This window comes from Chiloscyllium punctatum, chromosome 1, assembly GCF_047496795.1.
Source record: "Chiloscyllium punctatum isolate Juve2018m chromosome 1, sChiPun1.3, whole genome shotgun sequence".
Classification (NCBI taxonomy): Eukaryota; Metazoa; Chordata; class Chondrichthyes; order Orectolobiformes; family Hemiscylliidae; genus Chiloscyllium; species Chiloscyllium punctatum.
The window spans coordinates 20,409,858-20,437,150 of NC_092739.1; the positions used below are offsets into that span (position 1 = coordinate 20,409,858).

Genomic DNA, 27,293 nt, shown 5'->3' on the forward strand with positions numbered 1-27,293 from the left:
GGATAGGATAAATAGACAAAATATTTTTCCTGGGGTTGGGGAGTCCAGAACTAGAGGACATAGGTTTAGGCTGAGAGGGGAACAATTTAAAAAGGGAGCTAAAGGGATAGCTTTTTCATGCATTGGGTGGTGCGTGTATGGAATGAGCTACCGAGGAAGTGATGGAAGGTGGTACAATGCAACATTTTTTAAAGGCTTGTAAATGGGTACATGAATAGGAAGGATTTAGAGGGATATTGGTCAAGTGCTGGCAAATGGGACTAGATTAGTTTAGGATTTCTGGTCGGCGTGGATGAGTTGGACCAAAGGCTCTCTTTCTGTGCTGTGCATCTCTATGACTCTATATTCCCTGGAGTTGAGAAGAATGAAAGATAATAGAATTGAAATATGTAAATTTCCAACTGAGCTTGACAGTATAAATTTTATGAAAATGATAGTCCTGATTGGGAAATTCAAGACATGGGAGCACAGTTTCAGAATAAGGAATAAGCCACTTAGAACTGAGATGAAAATAAATTGCTTCACTGAAAGCATCGCAAGTCTTTGGAATTCCTTTCTTCTGTGAGTTGGGAGTGCTCAATTTTTGAGTGTATTCAAGCCAATGGTTGATACCTTATGAATCCAAAAAAAAATCTATCTCTGGATAATGTGGAAGATGAAGATGTAGGTGATGTCAAAGATCAGCCATGATTTTGTTTATTGCCGTAAAGGGCTGAATGACCTACTCTAGCTCCTATTTCTTACGCCCACACATGCCTGTAAAATGGAATGCAAGCACATTCAATACTAATATTCATAAGATAACTTGAGTTTTAAAAAAATAAGGTAGTTAAAAAATGAAGGCAAAGGATTTTCTTGGATAGTTCTATTATATAGCAGATACAGACTTGACAGGCTGAATGGGCACTTTGTGTGCATGTTACTGTAAACTACGAATCCTGCTGTTATACTTTTGTATTGCTGTAAAAAGACACCTAACAAAACTGGATGCAAGTTTGTTCGCTGAGCTGGAAAGTTCATTTTCAGAAATTTCGTCACCATGCTAGATAACTTCATCAGGTGAGCCTCCAGTGAAGCATTGGTGTCACATCCTGCTTGCTATTTGTGTTCAGATTTCCTTGAGGTGGTGATGTCATTTCCTTTCTCAGAGGGTGGTGGATGGGAACTAAGTTGATGCATTTGTTGATAGAGTTCTGTTTGGAATGCCATGCTTTGAGGAATTCTTATGCGTGTCTCTGTTTGGCTTGTTCTAGGATGGATGTGTTGTCCCAGTCAAAGTGTTGCCCTTCTGCATTCATATGTCAGGACACTCGTGAGAGAGGGTCAGGTCTTTCTGTGGCTAGTTGATGGTCATGTTTCCTAGTGGCTAGTTTTCTGCCTGTTTGTCCAATGTAGTGTTTGTTACAGTTCTTGCAAGATATTTTGTAAATGGCATTTAGTTTTGCTTGTTGCCTGTATAGGGTATTTTAAGTTCATTATTTCATTAATTAACTTGTAAGTTAATTTAGTGTGTTGCTGGGTTTGTGGGCTACCGTGATGCCAAGAGATCTGAGTAGTCTGGCAGTCATTTCCGCATTGTATTTGATGAAGGAGAGAATGGCTAGGGTGTCTGAGTGCATTTTGTCTGCTTGTTTGGGTCTGTTGCTGAGAAATTGGTGGATGTGTTCATTGGGAACCCATTCTTTTTGAATACACTGTATAGGTGATTTTCCTCTGCTCTCTTTTCCTCTATTCCTCTTTGCTGCAGTGTGTGGTGGCTCATTGAATTAATGTTCTAACACAGCTTTGTCTGTGTCTGTTGCGATGAAAGCTTCTCAAAACTCCTTAACACGACTTTATATCTTGCACTCATCAGGACATTTCACAAGGATAGTAATTCAAGGGGAAAATCAATATTTATGCTGCATGAGAGGAGTGTTATTGGTGGCAATTGGATTCTGGTAGAGATTCTGTAATGGAGACTACATTCATTACTTTTAATTGACAGTTAACATTGAAAGGAGGCAGATTAATTCTTGCATGACAAATGAACCAACAAATGGCTCTTCAATATTTTGGGTTTATTTATTTGTATCTTATTAAGGTAATTTACATTGAAAATTATTGGTTTTAATATGTACATATCAATTTAAAATTGATTTTCTTGGCTTTGATCAGAAGATTGTGAACTTTTGACCAATGCAGTGTGTAATTGTTGCATGCCATATATATGCTATACTATAGGACATGTGATATTAAATAAACGGTTAGCATTTGGAAACACTCAGTAAATTGGATCATTTGTATGTTATCTCTGAGAAATACTTCCTAGCTATTTTGCTTTCAATCGCTCAGTAAAAATGAGTACTTTCACAAGGCATTTTGTTTTGCATTTTTCCCTGATCCTAATTAAAACTGAATAACTAGTAGTGTTATTTTTTTTTCCTCTGACAGCATGATTTGTTGCTGTTAAATTTGACAGTCTGGTGAAGTGGCTGCTGGAGTTTCGACTCCAGGAGGTCTCTCCAGGTTTGGAAATTTGAATCTCTCTGGAAAAATGGGGACTGGATGCCATTTTCCTTCAACTTGCATGATCACCTTTATAATGAAGCACTCTGCAAGAATATATACCATCTCTGCTGAATGGTTAATACAGTTATCATGCTGCTACCCTTCAAGTTTTTGTGGCTTGCTACTTCAAATTTTATTGGATGACTGCAGAGATATTAGATACTACTTTATAGGACTATTGAGCACCTTTTGAAGTCAAACATTAAGAAAACATGAAGCATTATGTTGTAAAATGTGAAAAGGATAATCCCTTGGCTCCCTATTTCTTTTTATAATGCTGCTTGATTCTCACTACTTCAGACAAATAAATATTTGATTGTACTGCATCAGAATTTAGGATTTCTCTGACTTAATAACAGAAAAGTTATTATACACAAAGGATTCTTAATGCATGAAGATAGGACTGAAAAGAAAGCTCTGTTCAATTGAAGTGTAGGTAACGGCTTCTTAAGAATTGCTGTTTTGAAGATACTCTGAACATTGCTGTGTTCCTGGATTGTCTTTGAGTCTCTAGAGTTTCAAAATTAATTTCCTCGAGATTAATCGCTCAAGCTCCTATTGTGAGCAATCCAGGAGAGAGATTATTAGGCATTAAAAGATTGCGATGGAAGCAAGGTGATTTGAAAGACAATGAAGGATGATCCAATCAGATAACAATGTTTCTGCTTACTTTCCAGTTGATTTTGGAAATTAAAGTGCTGTGAGGTTTAGTCTCAAGTAGAGAGAGCATTGGTGAGGGTGGAGGGGAACAGGAGCAGCTTGATGTGTCACGCAATGAAATGACAGTGATGCATCCGATTTGATCTGAAATCCCAACCTGTTGGATCATCTGCTTTCACCTGCACACAAAGCTTATCAGACCCCCACCTACCCTCTGCCAACATTGTGATGAGGCATATATTTGTGGTTGTTGTTCTCCCACAGCAATCAAATGCATTCTAATTGAAAATGCAAAACCTTTCTATTGCTTGCAGAAGAATTAATACTCTTCCATATGTGAAGTTGATGTTTAGCCTTATACATGCACAGGTGTGCGGCAGCACATTTAGACATCAGTGCCAAGATGCATTTGCCCTCACACTATACTAACAGCAATCCAGAAAGCCTGATGGCTAGATTGTCGTTTCTGTAGCATTGACTGGTGTTACACATGTCTCCAAAGGAAATACCAGTAAACTGTAAATTCCAATGGACAATTCCCCATGTGGAGAATAGTACCCAGGATCCTTTGCAAGTTACTGGAATGGAAAAGAACCTTGCCATACAGCAGGTTAAGAAACTGTTCATGATACTTGTATTACACAGGAAAAATAATTAATCCTTTTCTCTGGAGGTAGTGTTTAGGCCATTGTACCATATTTACATTTGCTTACTTTATTTACAGAATGAAATTATCTTAAATGGCTCTTATTGGGATTTTTAATTTTACACAACCTGCTGCAAAATGAATTCTCTCATAGATCAACTAAAGCTTTGCTTAAGGATTATTTTCCAGAAATTTGCATTTACTGTTTGTGATATTCCAATCTGAATTTCATTATACAAATCAAAGTAACATGTTACGAAAATACATTTAGAGCCATGTCCTATGCTGAACTGACTTCTTATATCTGCTTAGAACATCTAAAACTAGATTAATTGCATTAATTGGTATGTATGAGTACACAAAGTAAAGTCTTTGTAATCCAGTTATAAAGTAATTGCCATTTTAACACAAATACTAGATCTGCAGGGCCCTTATGGAGCAAGCATCTGGGGACATTCAAATGTGTTTAACACAGTAAGAGCCTGTTTGCACTTCAATTTGATTGAGAACTTGGGTGAGGATTAAGCACATTTGAGCCAGTTTAACATTTTATTTGCTGACAGTTCCTAGGTGCCCAGTCTAAAATATCCCAGTACAGAAATACCATCAGAATATCTATTTCAAAACTTACTTTTCTGAATGAAGTTACGTGGCCATTGAGAAGGAAATTATGTTGAAAAGGGACGATGTTATTTTACATATAGAGTCATAGAGATATATAGCATGGAAACAGACCCTTCAGTTCAACTCATTCATGCTGACCAGATATCCTAATCTAATCTAGTCCCATTTGCTAGCACTTGGCCCATATCCGTCTAATGAAGCCCTCCTGCTGAAGGGCTTATGCCTGAAACATTGACTCTCCTGCTCCTCAAATGCTACCTGACCTGCTATGCTTTCCCAATGCCACACTTTTCAACCCGTATCCCTCTAAACCCTTCCTATTCAGATACCCATCCAGATGCCTTTTTAAATGTTTTGATTTGTACCAACCTCTGGCAACTCATTCCATATATGCACCACCCTTTGCATGAAATGGTTGCCCCTTTTGGTCCCTTTTAAATTTTTCCGCTCTCACCCTAAACCTATGCCCTCTAGTTCTGGACTCCTCCACCCCAGGCAAGAGACCTTGTCGATTTTTCCCTCTCCATATCCCTCATGATTTGAAAAAGCTCTACAAGGTCACCCCTCAGTCTCCGAGGCTCTAGGGAAAAATACCCCAGCCCCTCCCTATACTTCAAACCCTCCAACCCTGGCAACATTATTGTAAATCTTTTCTGAACCCTTTTAAGTTTCACAACATCCTTCCGATAGGAGGGAGACCAGAAGTATTTGAAGAAAGTTGCAGTATTGCAGGAGTTCCACTTGTGATACATACCTCTACCCATTTGATAACCAGAATCACCCACGTGCCTTGGAATACTCACAGTCTACCCATTATCATTTTCACTTGAGTATGTAGCCAGAACACCAACCCAAAGCCCAGTGGCCTCCTTTTCAACAATGGCATGTCTGACTGTGATGCCGTTAGGATCCGATTACAAGTTTTCTAACATGGCATACATGGGTAGATGGTGACATGGTGTTAATGTCACTGGACTAGCAATACAAAAGCCCTCTGTTATTATTCTGGGAACTTGGGCTTGAATCCCACCTTGGCATATCTATAAAAATCTGCAATATAAGGCTGGTCCAATGGCAGCCATGTAAATACTGTTAATAATTGTAAAAATGTGTCTGGTTCACTAATATCCTTCAGTAAGGAAACTTGTCTTTACCTGGATTGTCTGGCATGTAATTCCAGACCCACTTTTTCTTTTTGATTTCCAACATCTGCAGTATTTTGCTTTTAGATATTTTCTAATCAACCTGTTCAGTGGTGTTACAACCCATGGAGTAGATGGAACTTGAACCTGGGACTTCTGGTCTATAGATAAGGATTCTACCATTACACTGCAAGAGCTCTGTGACTCCGGACACATGACGTTGACTTTTTAGCACCTGCTCTCTGGGTATTTAACAATGAGCAATAAACACTGACTTAGCCAGTGACACCAACATATTTTAGGGACACTGTTTTGTGGTGAGACTAGTAATTTGCCTCATTAACCAGTGAATTTAAAAAATGATTTAGGGATTGGAACAAAGCAAGAAAAGCCAAGATTAAGAAGAGGTATGGATTAGAGTCAAATCGGGTACAGGAGAAGCCATAACAAAAGAGAAAGATTTGCCTATGTGTGTGAGAGAGAGATCAAGGTAAAGTAATGAGAGAAATTTTGTTTTCATAGTCTGTGAAACATGCAATAGCAGGAATGAGATTAAACACTAAATTGTTGAATTCTAGACCAGGGATATTGATTGGAAATGCTTTGAAAATGATAGCGTCATTTCACATTGATTGCCAAGCTTAATTTGCAAATGAATTGTCCAGCAGGTTGAACTAGTTAGTAAAAGTAATGGGAGAGAGGTAGGGGTGATGTATTGCTCATGCAAGGCACATTTGTAACAGTATATATTGACCAGCTTGTTCCAGAGGATCTCAGTTCATGCCATTTTTCTCTTGATATTGTGACTTTGATGACCACTTTACATTAATAGAATCGCAATTTGTGAATGTGTAAAAGAATCTCCAGGAGCAATTGGCAATGGTGAAAGAAGGCAGTTGAGCAGGGCAGCTGGAGCAGCTGTGCTCGAACCTTCAGCAGCTAATGGTGATATTGTGGGAAAGGGGGGCAGAACTCGGCAGCAGGGGCAGTTGAATAGATCCTCCATCGATTAAGGGTTATCTTTGGGCAGATGGCAAAGGATTTCCTCAACCAGATGCAAACCACAGGCTTTATTACATGTACCTGTTATGTATTTCTGATTTAACCTTCAGTTCCCTTTGTGTTTGTAGTAATTTGTTGCCGGTGCAATAAACAATCCTTGCTTTCTGATCTTTAGGTTGTCAGTGTGTGCAAATTCCATGTTACGTTTCTGGCATAGTCAGCAGAATTCTACTGCACAGGCACCCAGTCATAGTGATTGAGGTTGAAAAGTGCTGAGAATGAGTGGATGGTGGATGTGTTGAACCTGGCAATGCCCAAGAGGGGCGCTATAGCTGCTTCCATGTTATTAGAGGTAAAGGAGCCAGCAAAGGAAATAGAACCTTTTAAGCCAAACACCACTAGGGGTTTGTCCGTGTGCATTTACTCCAGAAGAAGGAAGCCGTGCTCTTATCAATGCAAAATACTTTGGATGCTGGAAACGTGAAATAAAAATAAACTCCTGAAGAAACTCATTAGGTCTGACTGCATCTGTGGAGAGAAGAAACAGTTAAAGCTTCAAATCTGACGTAGCTCTTCTTCAGAACTACGTAAACACAAAAATCACATTGGACTCAAGGTGTTGACTCTGTTTCTTTCTCTCTCCACAGATGCTAGCAAACTTACTGAGCTTCTCTAGTATTTTCTGTTTTTGTATGCAGTACTTCTGAGCAGATGTTCTGCATGCCAATGATTGGAAAGCTGTACAGATTCAGGAGAAAGACACAGCACCTAATTATTTGGCAGTTGAAGATCAATTGAGGATGTACACCTGTTCATGGCATCCAGGGACCTGCATCCAAGTGAGCAGGCAGTATTCATGATGGAATATCTGTGTGGAAGGCATATCAAGCATGTGTTCAAATCTGCAGTGGATCTTTGAGGTGCTGATGAGTGTTTTTGGAGACAGCAAAAGCCTGATCCACCTGTAGCAATGGTTTTATGAGTACAAACAAGCAGAACCAGAGGACTTGATCTCTCTGTTTCTGGAGTTGAAATTGTTTGACTGCATCACCCTCCTGGATTCCCTCCTTCAAATGGACCATAATGGCAGAAGTATGAGCAAAGGGAACTTTCCATTGGAACCGAGGATTCTTAATATTACAAGCTTCATTTGTCTACTCACCATCCAGATCATTGGAAAATAATGGAATCCTAAGACCAGGAAAGAGGCTACCATCAAGGGAGGTAATTGTCAGCACAGACAGGAATATGGACATCCAGCTGAAGAGCTATGTGGAACAGATTGTTGCACAGTAAGCACAGATCCAATCCTTACTGTCATTTGCCCATAGTAAATCTTGAGCTGATCCCACAGAAGAGATGCTCCAAAGAGCTGTTGGAATTGTGACAGGGCTGGACACTTCAGACTGAGATTGTCCTGAACAGCTGTGACCACCACTGTCATCGGGTACAGAGACCCCATAAGTGCAGCAAGGACGTTCCAACAATGAGCATGACATTTGGCAAATTGGAAGCACTATGCCTAATTGACACTGAAATGGAGATGTCAGCCATTACTCACTAGTATTTCTAAGAACATCTTGCCCAGGGGTGTGAACTGATTGATATCTCTGCCCTCATCCATGTCTTTGCTCTGCAGAGGTCAGACATCCACTGTCATAACTGAATTGAGCTCTATCTGTCCTCAATCATACTTTTCATGGTCTAGGGGATTCTGTTAGTTTGTGATCCAATTGATGCTCCAATGGAAGGAGGGAGACAGGAGTATCCTTGGAAAGCGAGCAATAGATTGAGATTGGCAGGTGGCAATCAGGGATCTTTGACCTTGCTCCATGGACTCGAGGTGCATCAGACTGAACATGATCCTTGAACAGTACAAATAGTAGGGAATTGAATTTTTCTTTTGCCAGCCTGCAGCGTCACTCTACTTTTATCTGACCTACATTTTGACTGCCGTAAGCCTTCAAGAAATGAGGGAACCCATCCCCGCCTATTTGGCGGAGTTGTGGTTGACGCCATTCCCATGACCAAAAGCAAAGGCAACATTACAACTCCAATTCCTTATGATAATTGGACTGGGAGTAAGATCCAAACCAGGTTCTGGGCAGGTACAACCAAGTATATTTTCATCTTTGCCATCTATCCTCAGGAGGTCAGACAGCTTCAGCATTGCATCATTTCTGAAGGCCCAATATCCACTGACCAATCCCCTACTGGTGAGGGTATCCAAACATGCATGAAAACTGTTGGGGTGCTGGAAGAGGATCAGCAAAGAGGATGGAGACTCTATTAGCTGGTTACTGACAAGGTGTCACCGAGCATCCTTCCTGACAGCCTAAGTACTCAACATTGGCAGCAGTTCATAATCAAGCAGAGCTCTAAACAATGGAAATAACAGTTGCCCTGACCATACTATTGTGCTACTGTCCCAGGTGGCCATTGATATTGATGACCATTGTCAAAATTGAGCAACATATTTTAGCCAAGGCAGGGAAACAATTTCACCCCAACAGGAGGTCCCTGGTCACCAGCATCCCTGTAAAGGTCCCTGCAATGGATTTTATCTCAGCAATAATGAGACTGAGCGCATTCTAATTCACACAGATGTGTTCACTGAGATTCTGCAGGCAATTTTCACTTGTGACCAAAAGGCCTCAACTATAGTCAGAGTGTTAGTATGTGATGGATTTCTCTGTTAACATCTTACATATCAGATTCATAGTAATCGGGGATGTATGTTCAAGAGTAAGATCCTACAGGAGCTTTACAAAGTCCATTGCCTTGTCCCCTGTCATTCTTTGGATATTGGATTGTACGAATAATTCAACTGAACTCTGCATGGCTATTTGCTCACCTTCTATCCTGAGAATGAATGGAAGCACCCAAGTACCTTATGCTTATAATAACACTCCACATTAATTTGCAGGCTATTCTTATTTAAATGAGATCTCGTCCTACCTGTGGACCGTCTCCTTGGGCTGACCACACCATCTAGTGGATGTGATGAGGTCAATGAGTGGATAGCTAGGCATCACAAAGCTAAAGCAGGCATTCAAGTTGATGTCCAGGAGAGCTGAGAGAGAGTGGCTAAGTTGAAAAGCATTGACCAATCACAAGCCTGACCTTACAATTGGCAAAAAGGGATGCATCTAAAATCAGATTATCAGGGATCCGAGTAAGGTAGAAGAAACTGTTTGAAACCCTGAAGACCAGAGGCATCAAGCCAGACCTATGTTATTGGACCAATAGCTGGAGGGCAACTTCAGAACAAAGTTTTCAGAGAAACAGGATTTGCTTGAGGGCAGAAGTCTGGTGGATGATATGCAGACAAATGGCTCTCAAGATTGTATTGAAGAACTTGAAGTGTTGTTGCATGAAATGAGTGAAAATATAGTCCGCTAGCAATTGGGAATCCTTGAGTGACCTGGGTGTGGTGTATCCAGTGTGTGAACTGCCAGGAGATAGAAACTGAAGCAACAAGTGCTGTTGAGCACCCAATTCTCGGAGACCCGACTGACCAAGCCCTAGTATGGGTGATCTGTCACTCAACCTCGATCCCTTGGAAGAAACTGTCGAGGTCTCTTTGAACAAATATTGGAAATTACTCCAAACCTTACCATTTGCCCAAATCAGTGCTGCAAGAACAGAATGTTGCCTCTAATGTGGATCTCCACATTCCCAACCATCATGGTGCAATTGAATATGGTTGTCAGACAACTGCTTAGTAAATGGTCATCATATGTATTTGTCAATGCCAGGATGGCATTCTTTCTACACAAACTGTTGTCCTTGTTTCACCTTTAAATGTTTGTAATGACCTAATTGTAATGGAATAAAGAACCATTGATTTTCTTTCCCTGGAGCGTCGGGGGCTGAGGGCTGACCTTGTAGTGGTTTGTAAAATCATGAGGGGCATGGATAGGATAAATATACAAAGTCTCTTCCCTGGGGTGGGGGAGTCCAGAAATAGAGGGCATAGGTTTAGGGTGAGAGGGAAAAGATATAAAAGAGACCTAAGGGGCAACTTTTTCACACAGAGGGTGGTACGTGTATGGAATGAGCTGTCAGAAGAAGTGGTGGTTGGTGCAATTGCAACATTTAAGAGGCATTTGGATGGGTATGAATAGGAAGGGTTTGGAGGGATATGGGCCAGGAGCTGGCACATGGGAGTAGATTGGGTTAGGATATCTGTTCGACATGGGCATGTTGGACCGAAGGGTCTGTTTCTGTGCTGTACATCTCTATGACTTTACGACACAGCTTCATGATCTTTAGGTAGGGCATGTGTTCACATTTTATGTTACACATGCACTTTTTTCCAGCATGAAGTATCATTTACTTGTCATATGTGCATAATAAGGCTCCTTCTGCCTCAGCATTATGCTTTAATTACCTGAGAATGAGAAAATAGACCAAATTGCTCTTCTGGATTGAGGTGTGCTTTTTTAAATCCCCTCAAATAGACATTTCCCTGGTTACTCCATGTAATGGCCTTGTAAGTTTATTAGTGAAGATTTTCTATTTGCTTTTTCCAGTGAAATCTTAACTGCATTCTAGAAATATTGAACAGAGGAAATCTTCATAAATGCATTTAAAATCTGATTTTGCTTAGTGCCAAATAAATTCTTACTCCTGTATTGCTCTTCTGGGTACGTCTGCCAATTGATGCTGATTTTGTTGATCATTTTGAAGTACTGGTGTGAATCCACTGGGAAATAAAATGAAATGAGCAGATTCTTGCAGCTACCAAAAAGAATTTCCCTCTCTCATTCTGGGTAGGTTTCAAACCAAGTTTTAGAATCACACTGATTTTATACTATGAGCTATTAGCAAATGGTCTTTTTCCTGTCTTCCTTATTCTGGGATTTGTCCCGATTCATAAAGGAATATGTTGCAAGAAGTTAAAAGGCACTTTGCATTTCTATTATTGTTACATTATTTTGTTTGCTTGCTCATATAATAGCAATTGCATGTCATTGTAGTTTTACAGATGAGATGTACTGTGGAAAATTTCTACATGCACAGTGTAGCACAGGCAGCATTTCTGTGTGGAAAAATTGTTGTATAATTTTATTGATATCAGCCCCAAATTATGGCATGCAGCCCATCTAATGTTTTTTTTATTTAACAAAGTTTTTTTAAAAATTGATTTTGGAAGATTTTTTAGGTTAAATAAATGCTTGGTTTCTCATTTTCTTAATTTTAAAACTAAAATTTATTTGGAAAATATTAATAAATTTTAGTTCTTAATTGGCTAATATTACTGGATTGTCATTTCTAATAAATGTTTCAGACTCCAGATCATAGCCATTAGTTGATAAACTGTCCAGGATCATGTCGACCTCATTCTTATACTAATACAGCCATATCTCAATGCATTTAGTTTTTATTAACAAAATCAATAACTTTTTTTCGTTTCATTTATTGAGGGGATACAAGGATAGGTTTCAAACTGGTTAGTTTATCTACTCTGCTAGATTAGAAAGGTGAGTAAAGACTTACAATCAAAGGAAGGTTGAGTTGTAGAAAAGGTTATTTTGTGTCTGAAGTGCTTTATTTACATTAAGTAATGGATATTTTTGTAAATTCTAGCATGAATGCTGTAAAATATACTGGGGGTGAAATTTGTTCATGCAGTGCAAACTAAGTTCTTGGTGATGTGAAAGTGGTTACTGCAGATGCTGGAAATTAGTCAAGATTATAGTCGTGCTGGAAAAGCACAGCCAGTCAGGCAGCATCCAGGGAGCAGGAAAATTGACTCTTCGGGCCAAAGCCTTTCATCAAGGGCTTTTGCCCGCAACGCCGATTTTCCTGCTCCCCAGATGCTGCCTGATCTGCTGTGCTTTTCCAGCTCTACTCTAATCTTGACTAAGTTCTTGGTGAATCAGCACCAAGACTAACCTTTTTGCTGAAATTCACAACATGGTAGGTTAAGTTTCATTTGGAGCCTTGTTTCCCAGTTTATCAATTTATTTAGTTTCAAATTAAACATTGTTGCAATATTTTTCATGCAGTCAAAAATAAGATGTGGTATGGTCTTACCTTGACTTAGTAGGAACTCTGAGCTCAGTTTGCACTGTTGGTGAAGAACCATTTCATCCTGACTCTGTATTTTTACTCTTGGATGACATTGTTATTCTGTCTAATAATGGAGAATGGTTTGTTCTATAAAGCCATAATATGGAGGTGAAGTGATGTAAAATATTGTCCAGTATATAACTGGCATTTGATTCCTGGTTCGTGCAAAATTCGTTGATATGTAACAAGTTGACCATTGAACAATGTGTTCCTGCATTAAACAGGAGGCAAATGTTCAGGTTTAACAGATCTTGATTCATATTCAGTGAAGTTGCAGATAAAGCATTTTTCTGCATTCAATGAGTGCATTTAGGGCTCAGTTTTTTTTTCAATGTGCCAACATTTAATGGCCAGGTTTAAAGTTGTATGAGATACACAAAGCTTAGTGCAACTATAACAACATTTCATCTTTTTACAAATTTATTTCCATTTAAGCATTACAGACAAGTCTACCACTTATTATCTGTCCCTCGTTGTTCAGATGTAACATTAGTGGGCCTTCTTTGAACCATAAGTTGCAGTTTTGTAACAAATGTCTGATTGATTTCAAGCTACTTCAGACGGCGAGTAAGTGTCAGCCATTCTGGTTTGGGGCAGATGTTATTTATCGGTACTTTCAAATTGACATGTTCAGACACATTATTACAAACTCTGGAACAGGTGGGAGTTGAACCTGGGTCTCCTGACTCAGAAGCAGGGACACATCCACTGCACTGCAAGGGCACTCCCTGTTGTATTTTATAGATATTTTTCCCATCATAGATATTATGACACACCTCTGGAGCAGGTGGGATATGAACTTAGGTTAATCTGGCTCAGAGGTAGGGACGTTATCATTAAAGTTATTAATAAACTAAACTGGGTAAATGATTGCAAGTATCCTTAATTCCACAAAGGATACCAGGAAATCAGGATTCATTGCGGGCTCATGCAATGCAGTTGTAATTTCCCTATCTCTGAGCTAGGAGGAAGGGGGCTCAAATCCTACCTGTTCCATAGATATGTAATGACATTGCTGAACAAGATGATGAAAAAACGTAGTTGGGAGATCAACAACCTTATAATTACTCGTACTACCAAAAACTTTTTAGGTTGCTGATTTGTAAAGATACTTAAGGTTTTTTGTGGGATTTGCACATACATTAACCGCATTACCGATCAAAGGTTTTGGATTACTCGTCCATTAATGTGACCATTATTGGTACCTTACTCAACATAAGCAGATCCTGATTGAGATAGCAGGTAAAGTACAGATTTATTTTTCAATCTCTCATAAGGTGTTGGCCATCCTTAGTTGTCCTTGAGAAGTTGGTGGGGAGCTGCCTTCTTGAACTGCTGCAGTTTATGTGCTGTCAGTAGACAGACAATGCTCTGAGGAAAGGAATTCCAGGATTTTGACCCAGCGACAGTAAAGGAAAGGCAATATATTTCTCAGGATGGTGAATGGCTTGGAGGGGAACTTGTAGGTGATGGTATTCTCAAGTATCTCGTCCCTTTGTCCTCGATGGTGTCAAGCTTCATGAATGTTATTGGAACTGCACTCATCCAGGTGAGTGGAGAGTATTTCATCACACTCCTGACTTGTGCCTTGTCGATGGTGGACAGGCTTTAGGGAGTCAGAAGGTGAGTTACTTGCCACAGCTTTCCTAGCCCCTCACCTACTTTTAGTTGCCACTATATTTATGTGGTGAGTTCAGTAGAGTTTCTAGTCAATGGTAACTACTGTCATGTTGATGGTGGGGGATTAACTGATAATAAGGCCATTAAATGTCAAGAGATAGTAGTTAAATTGTCGCTTATTGGCGTCATTCATTGTCTGGCATTTGTGTGTTGCAAATGTTCCTTGTCACTTGTCAGCTCAAGCCTGGATATTGTCTAGATCTTGTTGCATTTAAACATGGACTGTTTCAGAATCTGAGGAGTTGCAAATGGTATTGAATATTGTCCAATCATCAGCGAACATACCCATTTCTGACCTTATGGATGGATTTTGATTTAATTTGATTTATTGTCACATGTTCCTAGGTAGAGTGAAAAGTCTTTATTTGCAGTACAGACAGATCATACCATACCAAGTCCATTAAGGTAATTGAACAGAGTTAACAATACAATGTTATGGCTGCAGACAAGGTGTACAAAGAGCAAGATCAACATTAAATTTAAAATTTGAGAGGTCCATTCAGTCATCTGTTAACAGTGGGAAGAAGCTGTTCTTGACTCTCGTGTGTGTGTTTAATCTTTTGTACCTTTTGCCCAATGGAAGAAGTTGGAAAAGGTTATAAGAGATTATCAGCAATATCATGGAGCTGAGATGAGTAATTTCCAATAACCAAAACCATCTTCCTTTATGCCAGGTATGACCCCAACCAGTAGCGAGTTCCACCCCCACACCCCAATTCTCATTGATTCAAGTTTTGCTGAGGCTCTTTAATGCCACACTTAGTTCAATGGGGCTTGATTTCAAGGGCAGTCACTCTCACATCACCCTTTGGAATTCAGCTCATTTGTCCATGTTTGAGCCAAGGCTGTAATGAGTTCAGGAGTTGAGTAGGCCTGGCAGAACCCAAACTGGCCATCACTGAGCAAGTTGTTGCTAAACAGGTGCTGCTTGATAGCACTATTAATGACATTTTTCAGCACTTTACTAATGATCAAGAGTAGACTGATGGGGTGGTAACTGGCTGGGTTGGATTTGAACATTTTTATTTGCAATGCATATCTGGGCAATTTTCCACATTGTAGAATAAGTGTCAGTTTTGTAGCTGTTCTAAGAGAACTTATCTTAGGGAGTGGCAAGTTCTGGTCTTCAGTCCAATTGCTGTAATGTTGTCAGGATGCATAGCCTTTACAATATCCAGTGCCTCCAGCCATTTCTTCATGTCACACAGAGTGAATCAATTTGGCTGAAGACTGGTATCTGCGATGGTGGGAACCATTGGAAGAAGCTAAAATGCATCACCTACTTGTCACTTCTCGCTGAAGGTTGTTATGAATGCTTCAGCCTTATCTTTTGCACTGATCTGTTGGGCTCTTCCATCACTAAGGATGAAGGAATTGCCAGAATATTACTTGCATTTATTTGCAGTTACTTTTCTTTACAATCAAACAATGTATAAAACTATCACATTTCATAGAGTGGTATTTCCTGATTATAGACCATCAGTCTTACTGCAAATATCAATGTGCAAGATACATGTTACGTCTAGGCTGTGAAATCAATTAATGTGAATATGTGGTGCATATTATTCATGTGATCAACCTAAATGGAAGAGTACTACCTGTGTTTTGGTGGGATAAATATTGCTAAGATCCCTACCTGGACCACTGGAGATAAAATAAAGTACTTGTTTACTATAAAGCATCTTGAAATAGGACTGCTCACCAAAATAGTGGGGGTATTTGAAAGATTTTTGTAAGTGAGTAGACCGGCATCTTAGTCAGAAAGGACCCGAAAGCCCAGCATTAGTAGGCAAATGAATCCACTTATAGGGATAGGATGGGGATGGGAGCTGGCTCTGGGTGGGATGCTCTTTGGAGGGTTAGTGCAGGCTCAATGGGCTGAACGGCTGCTTTCCATATTTTAGGGATTCTATGATTATCTATTTACCGGTCAATATGAAAACACTTTTTATTCTACAATCACCTCTCTCTCCATGCAGGAACAATCTTTCAAACCAAATTTTACTTCTGGTCACAAAGATGTTAAGTGAAATTCCATCAAAAGCTTTTGGGAAATTAATTTGTTGCCTAGGCATTCAGTTCAATTACTTAAGCTTCTGCATATAAAGTGCAATTTTGCACATGGTAACATACTCATCTCATTCATAGAGGTACCACTGGCAGCTGATTTCAAAATAAAGACTGGTAATTGCAGGCCAGTTCTGTGAAAGTATATATTTCTAAACCAGTCAGCAAGTCAACTAATGATGGCGAAAGTGCATCAATCCTAAGAATGCAGATGACTGCAGTCAAATACCTGTCAGAACCTCTGTAGGGTTAGTGGGCGTACTGCATTTAATTGCTAACTTTACAACAGATCAGAAAGTCATTAATTTAGCTTTTTACTTCAGACCAGAAGGTTCAAGGTCTTAGTTCAGTAGAAGCAAAAGTTCAATGCAGAAGGAAAAACCATTTCGCCTCGAAGAATAATAACACTGTTAATTCAGGAGAAGCAGTCACCATAGCATGTGTTTAGTTTGTAGAGCTTCTAAACCAGGAGTGCTGTGATGTGGCATGGTGTCCTGATGATTTGCCATTTTCATGCTGTGATACTTATGTTAGTTTCCATAACATAAGGAGTAGACATGGGCCATGAAATACTGAAAAGTTTAAGGAACATTTATCACTGTTCCTACTATATTTAGCATTACAATCAGAGGCGTGTGTGTGTCTCTGCTCATTCTAAGCAATTTGGATCTACTGTAGCACACTTCTGTCAGCATGCCATGCTGCAGCAATACCGTAACATGGAGGCTCAGAGCTTCATATCCTGGGATCCCATGCCATTATACGATAATAACATTGTAGGCATGTCCCTTTGAGGTATATCTCATGTGAGATAAAACACAACACCGAGAGCTTGGATAGAAATCTTCAAGTTGTTCAAGGCCATCAGGATTATGAAAGGTTCATGCTGTTGGATTCAGAAAGGAATCATCAAAATGTTTCTACAGCCCAATGAATAGAAAGTTGGAAGAGCCAGTTATGTAAACACCTAACTTTTAGTTTCAAAAATAGGAATGACTCTGGAATTTGGTATCTGTGAAAGGATTGTAAAGGTTTGGGAAACAATTGAAATTTGTTTTATTAAGATCTTTTTGCTATGTATATCAAATCTTTTTTTAATCCTCTTGTGTAAACAAAAAATACGTACATCCTTTTGTTTAAGAACATTTGGAGCGTCATTTGCAAAGGTTTTAGTAACTAAACATCACAGTCACCAACTGCAAAAACTAAACATATGGCTTATCGAGTTCCCTTCAGTATTCCAACATATCCAGTATTACTGTCAGCTGGGATCATAGCAAAGCTAAACAAAGCAAAACTAAATTTTATACAGGCAGCAACGTCTGACAATCTGGTGTAACATATAGGACATTGCACATTTCTGAAGCTTTGGAGGGTGTCTTGATTGATTCTAGAGTCTTATTCCTTAGGGTAGTTAGATCTAAACTTTACACTATTTTTGATTATTCCACTAAAACTCAACCAAATAATAAGCAATAAGCACCCAGTACACCCCCAGTTTCATTGCTCAATAATAAATCTATTTTTGGCCACCTTGTTGCTTTTCTTGGTCACGGAGCTTAATGTAGCTCAGCAACAGAGTAAGTCCACACACAAAAAAAATGTTCAGTGAAGCATAAGCTTAACTGGCAACTTTGAGTTTTGTTAATAATGTTTAGCTTTATGATTAATAATGGTGTTTCCCATAGGGCAGTTTTGGGGCCACTGCTTTTCATGATAGTAATTGATTACTTGAGCTGAGGTGTACAGGATACCATTACATATTTACACATCACACCCCATTGGAATTGTAGTGCAAATGGAGGATAGTGATATGTTTCACGGGCTTGGACAGTTGGTAGAATGGATGATCATGTGGCAAAAGAGGGTAAACACACAAGTGGGAAGATGTATTTTGATAGGATAAATGAGAGGAGAAAGTATAAGATAGATGGGTACAGTTTTAAGGGAGTGCAAGAACAAAGACTGGAATAGTGCTGGTATATGTACACAGGTCATTGAAGGGACCAGGTAGAAAATATTAAGAAAGGCATACAATCCTTGGATTTATAAACAAGGGCATGAGATGAAAGCAAGAAAGTTACATTAAATTTCTGCAGAATGATAGTTGTAATACTTTGTCCAATTCTGGATAGTGCACCTAAGGTAAGATGTGAAGGTCTAATAGCAGTATAAAAGAGATTTACTGGTATAGTTTCAGGAATGAGGGATTTCTCTTGTGTTGGTAGGTTGGAGAGGTTAAGGTTGTTGTGCTGAACACAGTTAAGAAAGGTTTTGATAGATACCCTCATGATGTCGAGCTCTATGCAGAAAAAGAAAGAACACTATTTCCATTGACAGAAGGACTGAGAACCAGAGGAAAGAAACATGGTGACTAGCAAAAGAACTAAAGGCATCATGAGAAATACTCTTGAGCAGTGTGGTCATGATCTCAAATAGGCAACCTGCGAAAAGCAGTTCATGTTTGATCATACATTCAAAATAGATGGATGTGAGTACGTATTGGAAATAGATACAGTGCAGTGGGGCTACTCTTTAAGAGAACTTAAAAGGCTAAATGGCATTCTTCTATGCTGTAATCATTTTGTAGATCTATGTAGACACCTAGAAGGACTCAAGAGACATGTTAAAATTTGAGAGAGGAGTCTGATTCTGGGATTCCTGCTTCCACACCTGGCACACCAAATGTTCTTGTTGGTGCACCATAGCAGTTTGCACTTCCAACTAGAATGGCTCCTTAGTGGGGGTAAGGATTTTGAGGTCACCCTGTAATTTTCATGGAATCCAGCCTGTTTTCCAAGACTAGTGATTCATGACAGCTTAGAGGAGTCTAGATATGGGAACATGACACCCACACACTCTTGCTTTTTAACCACTTGGTGCCTCTTAATCTTGTACAAGTAAACAATGAGATATTGGTGAAGAGATCATTTACTTTCACCTCATGGAGTTGTCATTCAAATATGTGAACATTTTTCTGGACCGTTGTAAACAAAGTTACTCACAATCTTATATATAAAGGTCCAGGCTGTCAGCCAAAGCCTCATTATGCATGTCTGAAAACCATTCTTCATTGCAGGTTCAGCCCACATTTCTATGTATTACTTCACATCCAACAAATCTGGTCTGCACATACTGTAATCACTGTATATATGCAATCACTGTACCATATATGTCATAGTAATGAAACATTTTGCTTCACTTTCAGAGCCCTTACCTTAATGGGTGAAAAGGACCTCTATGGTTTTGACTTCTTTGCTGATGTTTGTTAGGGGAAGGTGATGACTCTGTTATTCTTTCCCCTTTCTCCTTCAGTCTTGACCTTCGTCCATCTTGTTGCTCTGGTTTAAGGCATCATAATGGGATTTCCTTGTTGCATGGAAGAGTGCTCTCTGTTACACCTCCAACCAAGGTTGGAGGCCACCTGTTCTTGAAACCAAGATGGCAGTCACCACTGACAGCCAATTTGCGACTGAAGCTGTCAGAGTTTGGTTAAACATTGGTTGTGTTTGCTTTCAGGGCAGATGGTAGTTTGTTGCTGGACTAACCCCCTCAAGGAACCATTTGGATCTTCTATCTCCTGACTTCCAATAGCGTATTCTGCTTTTGGCTCAATTTTGTTTTGATATTGTATTTGGTCTAATTTCTTGTTCCCATTGTAACTGTACAGGACTTCAGTGTTCTCCTGCCAATCATTGCATTCTTTTTCTTACCTACTTCCTACTTTAGTTCTTTGCGCTCTTATTGAAACATAAAAAATTGGATGAGGTTTGAGTGGGTTGGAAGCAGAGAGAATATTTCCCCTCCTGGGGGATCCTAGAACTTAGGCCACAGTTTATGAATAAAGGGTTTCCCATTTAAGGTTTTGAAGAGGAGGAAGTTCTTCTTTCAGTTAATCAATATTTCTTCAAATCCTTTGTCCTAGAGAGCAGTGGATATTTGAGCATATACTAAGGGCTGAGTTAAGACAAATGTTGGATCTATAATAAGGGAGTTGAGGGTTATGAGGGCATGAGTGGAGTTGAGGCCACAATTGGATCAGGTACTGGTAGATGCTTGAGATGCTAAATGCTCATCTTTCTTATGGTCTTAACATTTTCATCTGGGCTTTATTGTATTGGAAGGTAAATGTCACAATAAAGGAAAGATGCCAATATTCTCTGGTTTCTTTTTTGTTGCTGTCAGTCTGTTCAATCAAATAGTGTGCATACAGGCATAAATATGAATATATACCATATATACTATAGAAACATAACCTTGCTCAGAACATGCATTTTGAGCTGTTGCTCAATTACAAATTCTTTGTAAAACTATATGCACCACTATAGTTACAACAAATCAGCTTTAAATTGAAAGTTTTGTATTTTTTGTCCCAACTAGTAAAGATGTTTAGTAAAGGTGTAAATAATATTCCTACTTGGAATTCTTATTCCTTCATACAGTTAAGAGCAGTATTGCAGTGACTTGTGCTTGAATTTTGGTACTCATGGTACTCTAGTACTTCACCAGTAGTACTCATGTAAATGACACACAGGTTCAAATCTAATGGACATTATTTGTGATGATTGCTAATCTTTGAATGCTTTAATTTGTTGCCTTGGGCAAATGTACCTTGCTTTGCAGATGCACTAGGGTAAATGTTACAGAGGGACATATTCCATGCTCCCTACCCATATCACCTCCACAGAACCCAGTTGAAACATCTTTTGATGCTAAGTAAACTTTATCAGTATGGTGCAGCTCGGTTTCATATGATATGTGTTGCCTTAATAAAGTAAAATTGGGACTTCTCCTAAAACACACTAGTTCCCACCTCCAGATCTACTGCCAAATTAACTATAAGTGCTGAATATGAATCTGGAAGGATCTGAAGGGGTTAATACCTGGAGGAGTGTGACCCACTGCCATGAGAACCTGGTAGAAGAATAAAGTAGTTTCTCTTGAGGGAGAGACCCAAGTCCACATTCTTCCTGCAGTCTTTGTAGTAATGTAGAGATTGTTACTATAACCTGTAAGTATTTTCGGAGATGCAATAAACTAGTTCTTCCTTACTCTTAAGACTATTTTTGTTAGACCAGAAGGATGCCCTACTTGAATATACCAGATCATGTAACCCATATAGAATCCACTTAATTTGAAAACATGGATGGCAGCACAAACAACAGCAAATAGTGGCTGCTGTGACTAAACACATTCTCCAGGAGGGAAGAGCATTGACATTAGGCCTCAAATTATATCACTGCATTGTGGTTGTAGAGGGATCATAGGATCCAGGGAGAGGGAAATGCAGGAAACCAGGTGAAAACATCTTGTGGAGACATATGAAGAATGACCCTGTGGGCTCAGAGGAACCTCCCTTAAGGAGGTAACCACCCGCACTACTTCACCGTTTATTTCCAACCATTACCCTTGTAGTGGAACTGGTCATGAGGTCTACGTGAGGTCCATAAGTGGTAATTGTGGATTAGTGGTGCTGGAAGAGCACAGCAGTTCAGGCAGCATCCAAGTAGCTTTGAAATCGACGTTTCAGGCAAAAGCCCTTCATCAGGAATAAAGGCAGTGAGTCTGAAGCATGGAGAGATAAGCTAGAGGAGGGTGGGGGTGGGGAGAAAGTAGCATAGAGTACAATGGGTGAGTGGGGGAGGGGATGAAGGTGATAGGTCAAGGAGGAGAGGGTGGAGTGGATAGGTGGAAAAAAAGATAGTCAGGTAGGACAAGTCCAGACAAGTCATGGGGACAGTTACTGAGCTGGAAGTTTAGAACTAGGGTGAGGTGGGGGAAGGGGAAATGAGGAAGCTGTTGAAGTCCACATTGATGCCCTGGGGTTGAAATGTTCCGAGGCGGAAGATGAGGCGTTCTTCCTCCAGGCGTCTGGTGGTGAGGGAGCCACGGTGAAGGAGGCCCAGGACCTCCATGTCCTCGGCAGAGTGGGAGGGGGAAGTTGAAATATTGGGCTACGGGGCGGTGTGGTTGATTGGTGCGGGTGTCCCGGAGATGTTCCCTAAAGCGCTCTGCTAGGAGGCGCCCAGTCTCCCCAATGTAGAGGAGACCGCATCGGGAGCAACGGATACAATAAATGATATTAGTGGATGTGCAAGTAAAACTTTGATGGATGTGGAAGGCTCCTTTAGGGCCTTGGATAGAGGTGAGGGAGGAGGTGTGGGCGCAGGTTTTACAGTTCCTGCGGTGGCAGGGGAAAGTGCCAGGTTGGAGGGTGGGTTGTTTAGGGGCGTGGACCTGATCAGGTATTCACGGAGGGAACGGTCTTTGCGGAAGACGGAAGGGGGTGGGGAGGGAAATATATCCCTGGTAGTGGGGTCTGTTTGGAGGTGGCGGAAATGTTGGTGGATGATTTGGTTTATGCGAAGGTTGGTAGGGTGGAAGGTGAGCACCAGGGGTGTTCTGTCCTTGTTACGGTTGGAGGGGTGGGGTCTGAGGGCGGAGCTGCGGGATGTAGACGAGATGCGTTGGAGGGCATCTTTAACCACAATTTCCCTTCCCACATGGTTCCCTCCGTGAAAAAAGAATTTCTGACATTTTAGTTATTTGCTGATATTTTTTAAGTACAGGAGCATTAACGCACATTGTTTTATCTATATATCTGAATATTACAGTACAGGAAACAGCCACTTGGCACATTGAATATCAGTGTGTTTCTATGCATGAACCACCTACTCACGTATACCCTCTTCCTATTTGAGAATAGTCTTTTTTGGACAGCAATTATTTGATTAATTTTAAAACCTGTTCATTGAACTGTCTCCAACAATAATTCTGGCACAGTACTCCACTGTTTAAAATATTTGAAATAAGTGTTACCATTATTTTACTTTTTGGTCTTGATAGAATGACTGGTTTCTTGAGCTCTTATTTGGTTTGTATTATTTATTGTGGTTGTTATGTGGGAGTAAAATGAAACCTATTTTTGGATAACACTGGTTTATTTTTCCAACTATTCTGTAGGGCTCGATTCTACAAAAGATCCATGCCTAAATGTGAAATGCAGTAGACACAAAGTATGCATCGCACAAGATAACCATAGAGTGGTCTGCATTAGCCATAGACGGCTAACACACAGGTAAAATGCTTTGTTCTAATTTTAAAATACTTCACCTGACACATTTTCAATGTTTTTTACCTGAATTATTTGATGTTAGTGGCTTTCACATGGTTGAAGCTGGACTGTTCTGTAAATCTTTCACAAGTTTAAATGAAATATTGTTCATGTGTCTTATGCTCATTAAAGGCAGATTGAGTAACATTCCCTCAATGTTAATGAAGTATCAAAAATGTTATTTTTTGTGCAAGTCAAGTATGTTTTGTTTAATTTTCAAAGATTCAAATAAATGCCTAAATATATGCAAAATCATTAATGTTCCATAAAGGTTCATTATTTATTTTTACTATTTTAATGGGTTTCAACACTTTCTTGCAAAAAATTCATGGGTGATCTTTAGAAATCCTCTGCTACAGTATTTCAGAAACATAATTGTTTAGACAAACTTTAAGGAGTAAATGTAGCATTACACAGAACCATACTTCCTATATGATCTATTGAACTGACATCGGATTGATCGAAATGATGTGACAAAATAAAAAAAGAACATGATTCATATTGTATTACATAATCCACTTTTTGTGTGGACAGTGTTGGCAATTTTGCAGAATAATCATAATGTCTGGGTGACAGTTTTGTCTGATAGCAAGCACAGCTGATAGTGTTTCTGACCTGAGTAAATGACTTAGTGTCTCTGAAAGGAGGAAGGGGGCATATTACTTTTGCTGTTATCCTCTCCTGTCCATAAAACAGGTGCTTTTGATTTTCCTTATTCTTGTGCTTTTTTTAAAAAAAGCTCGGTGGTGATATGTATTTCTCAACCCTGTTTTTGAGGTCTCACTTAAAATTTACCGATCGAAAAATTTTAAGACCATAAAACGTAGGAGCAAAATTTAGGCCATTCAGCCCATCGTGTCTGCTCCGCCATTCAATCATGGCTGATAAGTTTCTCAGTCCTATTCTTCCACTTACTGCCTGTAACCTTTGATCCCCTTGATGCTCAAGAACTTACCTATCTCAGTCTTAAATACATTCAGTGACCTGGCCTCAACAGCCTTCTGTGGCAATAAATTTCACAGATTTACTACTCTCTTGTTGAAGAGGTTTCTCCTTACCTTCATTCTAAATGGTCTTCCCTTTACTCTAAGGCTATGCCCTCAGGTCCCAGACTCCCCTACGAATAGAAACATCTTCTTAACATCTACTGTATCCAAGCCATTCAGTATTCTGTATGTGTCAGTTAGCTCCCCCTCATCCTTCTAAACTCCATCGAGGATAAACCCAGTGTCCTCAAATGTTCCTCATACGTTAAGCTTTACATTCGTGGGACCATTCTCATGAACATCCTCTGAACGCACTCCAGAGCCAGTACATCCTTCCTAAGATATGGGGCCCAAAACTGCAAACAATACTCCAAATGTGGCCTGATCGGAGCCTTCTAGAGTCTGAGGTACTTACCTGTTTGTACGTTCGAGTCCTCTCAAAATAAATGCCGTAATTGCATTTGCCTTCCTAACTACTGACTCACCCTGCAAGTTTACCTTGAGAGAATCCTGGATTAGAACTCCCATTTCTCTTTGTTCTTCAGACTTCTGAATTTTCTCCCCATTTAGAAAATAATCCATGTCTATATTCTTCCTACCAATGTGCATAACCTCACACTTTCCCATGTTGTACTCCATCTGCCATTCTTTGCCCACTCTCCTAACCTGTCCAAATCCTTCTGCAGCCTCCCTGCCTCCTCAATGATACCTGTCCCTCTACCTATCTTTGTATTGTCTGAAAACTTAACCAGAATGTCTTCAGTTCCTTCATTGAGATCGTTAATGTTTAAAGTGAAAAGTTGTGGTCCCAACACTGAGCCTTGCGGAACACCACTTGTCACCGGCTACCATCCTGAGAAGGACCCTTTTATTCCCACTCTGCTTTCTGACAGACAGCCAAGCTTCTATTCATGCTAGTGCCTTGCCTCTGACTCCATGGGCCCTTATCTTACCCAGCAGCCTCCTGTGTAACACCTTGTCAAAGGCCTACCTGAAGTCTAGGTAGATGACATCCATTGGCTCTCCTTGATCTAACCTGCTCGGTACTTACTCAAAGAATTCTTGCAGATTTGTCAGGCATAACCTCCCCTTGATGAAACCATGCTGACCTTGCCCTATTTTATCATAGATCTATTCAGAAATCTCAACATTCCCCACAATGGATTCCAACATCTTACCCATGACCTAGGTTGGGCTAATCGGTCTGTAATTTTCTGTCTTTTGCCTTACTCCCTTTTTAAACCGTGAAGTGATTCAAATGATTAAAACAAAGCAGGTTTTAGTACTGCATTTACAACCTGATGGAATGGTTTGCAACATATGTTCACAAATATGTATCTTAAGAAAGAAAGAAAATGGAAAGAGGAGAAATAGTGAATTACTTAAAATCAATGACATAAGGATTGGTTCACATGAATTAGGGTGTCCAGTTGACTTTTGTTTTTCAGTTTCCCATGCACAAACGTTACTTCTGTAAGAGCTCAGTCGTGGACAAGTTGTTGATCAAGATGTGGTAGTTATAAGCTGCAAGAAAATGGTAATTCATTTCTTGAGAACTACACAGATTTCCTTTTAAGGAATCAGATCTTTGAGTGATATTGACATTAGAGACAGGCAATTAGCTAAGTCTGGAACTTGTTATTCTCCAGACTTGCTCACAGACTAATGAACAAAAGTAATTAAACATAATTTTTTTAAAAAAACAGTTCTAGTCATGTGGTTGAGTCTTTGGGTCGAGACACCTCTAGCAAGGTGGTTTTGATGGTCTCTCATCAGAAATCATTGGGCTTTTCTGTGATAATCTTGGACTCATTTACATGAAGCCAGGCTATAGTAAATTTTAATAACCTCTTGTGTACAGAACTGGCTGAGGTAGCCATTTCACCCAACAGCCCTTTTATACTGGTTTTGGTGGATTTGTCTAAATCAAACAAAGTGTCACATTCCAGGAAGTAATGAGTTTACTTTTGTTCTAGAAATTACTGGACATTTCTAGAAGCAATCAACTTGCTCAATCTGTATTCGGCAACCTTCAATTTAAAATACAGCACAGGTCCACTTTTTAAAAAAAAAATTGAACAAGATAATGTAGGCTATGTATAGGCTATTAAACAAGATGGGATTGAGGTTCATAAGAAGAAGACGTTAGCAATTCTGGAAAGTGTAAAAATAGATAAGCCCCCGGGCCAGATGGGATTTATTCTAGGATTCTCTGGGAAGCTAGGAAGGAGATTGCAGAGCCTTTACAGAGTCATTGTTGTCTACAGGAATAATTCCAGAAGACTGGACGATAGCAAATGTCCCCTTGTTCAAGAAGGGTAGTAGAGACAACTCTGGTAATTATAGACCAGTGAGCTTTACTTTGGTTCTGGGTAAAATGTTGGAAAGGATTATAAGATAGAGGATTTATAATCATCTAAAAAGGAATAATTTGATTAGGGATAATCAACACAGTTTTGTGAATGGTAGATCGTGCTCACAAACCTTATTGAGTTCTTTGAGAATGTGGCCAAACAGGTGGATGAGGGTAAAGTGGTTGATGTGGTGTATATGGATTTCAGTAAAGTGTTTGATAAGGTTCCCCATGGTAGGCTATTGCAAAAAATGTGGCGGCATGGGATTGAGGGTCATTTAGCAGTTCGGATCAGAACTTGGCTAGCTGAAAGGAGATAAGAGGGTGATGGTTGATATGAAATGTTCATTCTGGAGTTCAGTTACTAGTGGTGTTTTGCAAGGATCTGTTT

The 27,293-nt window shown here is 39.7% G+C and overlaps 1 protein-coding gene across 5 annotated transcripts in view; it reads left to right on the forward strand.

The window, feature by feature from the left end:
• The window catches only part of LOC140480227 (testican-3-like), a 517,571-nt gene that overhangs the window by 254,909 nt on the left and 235,369 nt on the right, over positions 1–27,293 (forward strand). For all 5 annotated transcript variants that reach the window (XM_072575112.1, XM_072575034.1, XM_072575285.1 and 2 more), the window contains one exon: positions 23,413–23,527. In XM_072575112.1, the coding sequence (XP_072431213.1) occupies positions 23,413–23,527 (115 nt within the window). The remainder of the gene's footprint in view (positions 1–23,412; positions 23,528–27,293) is intronic.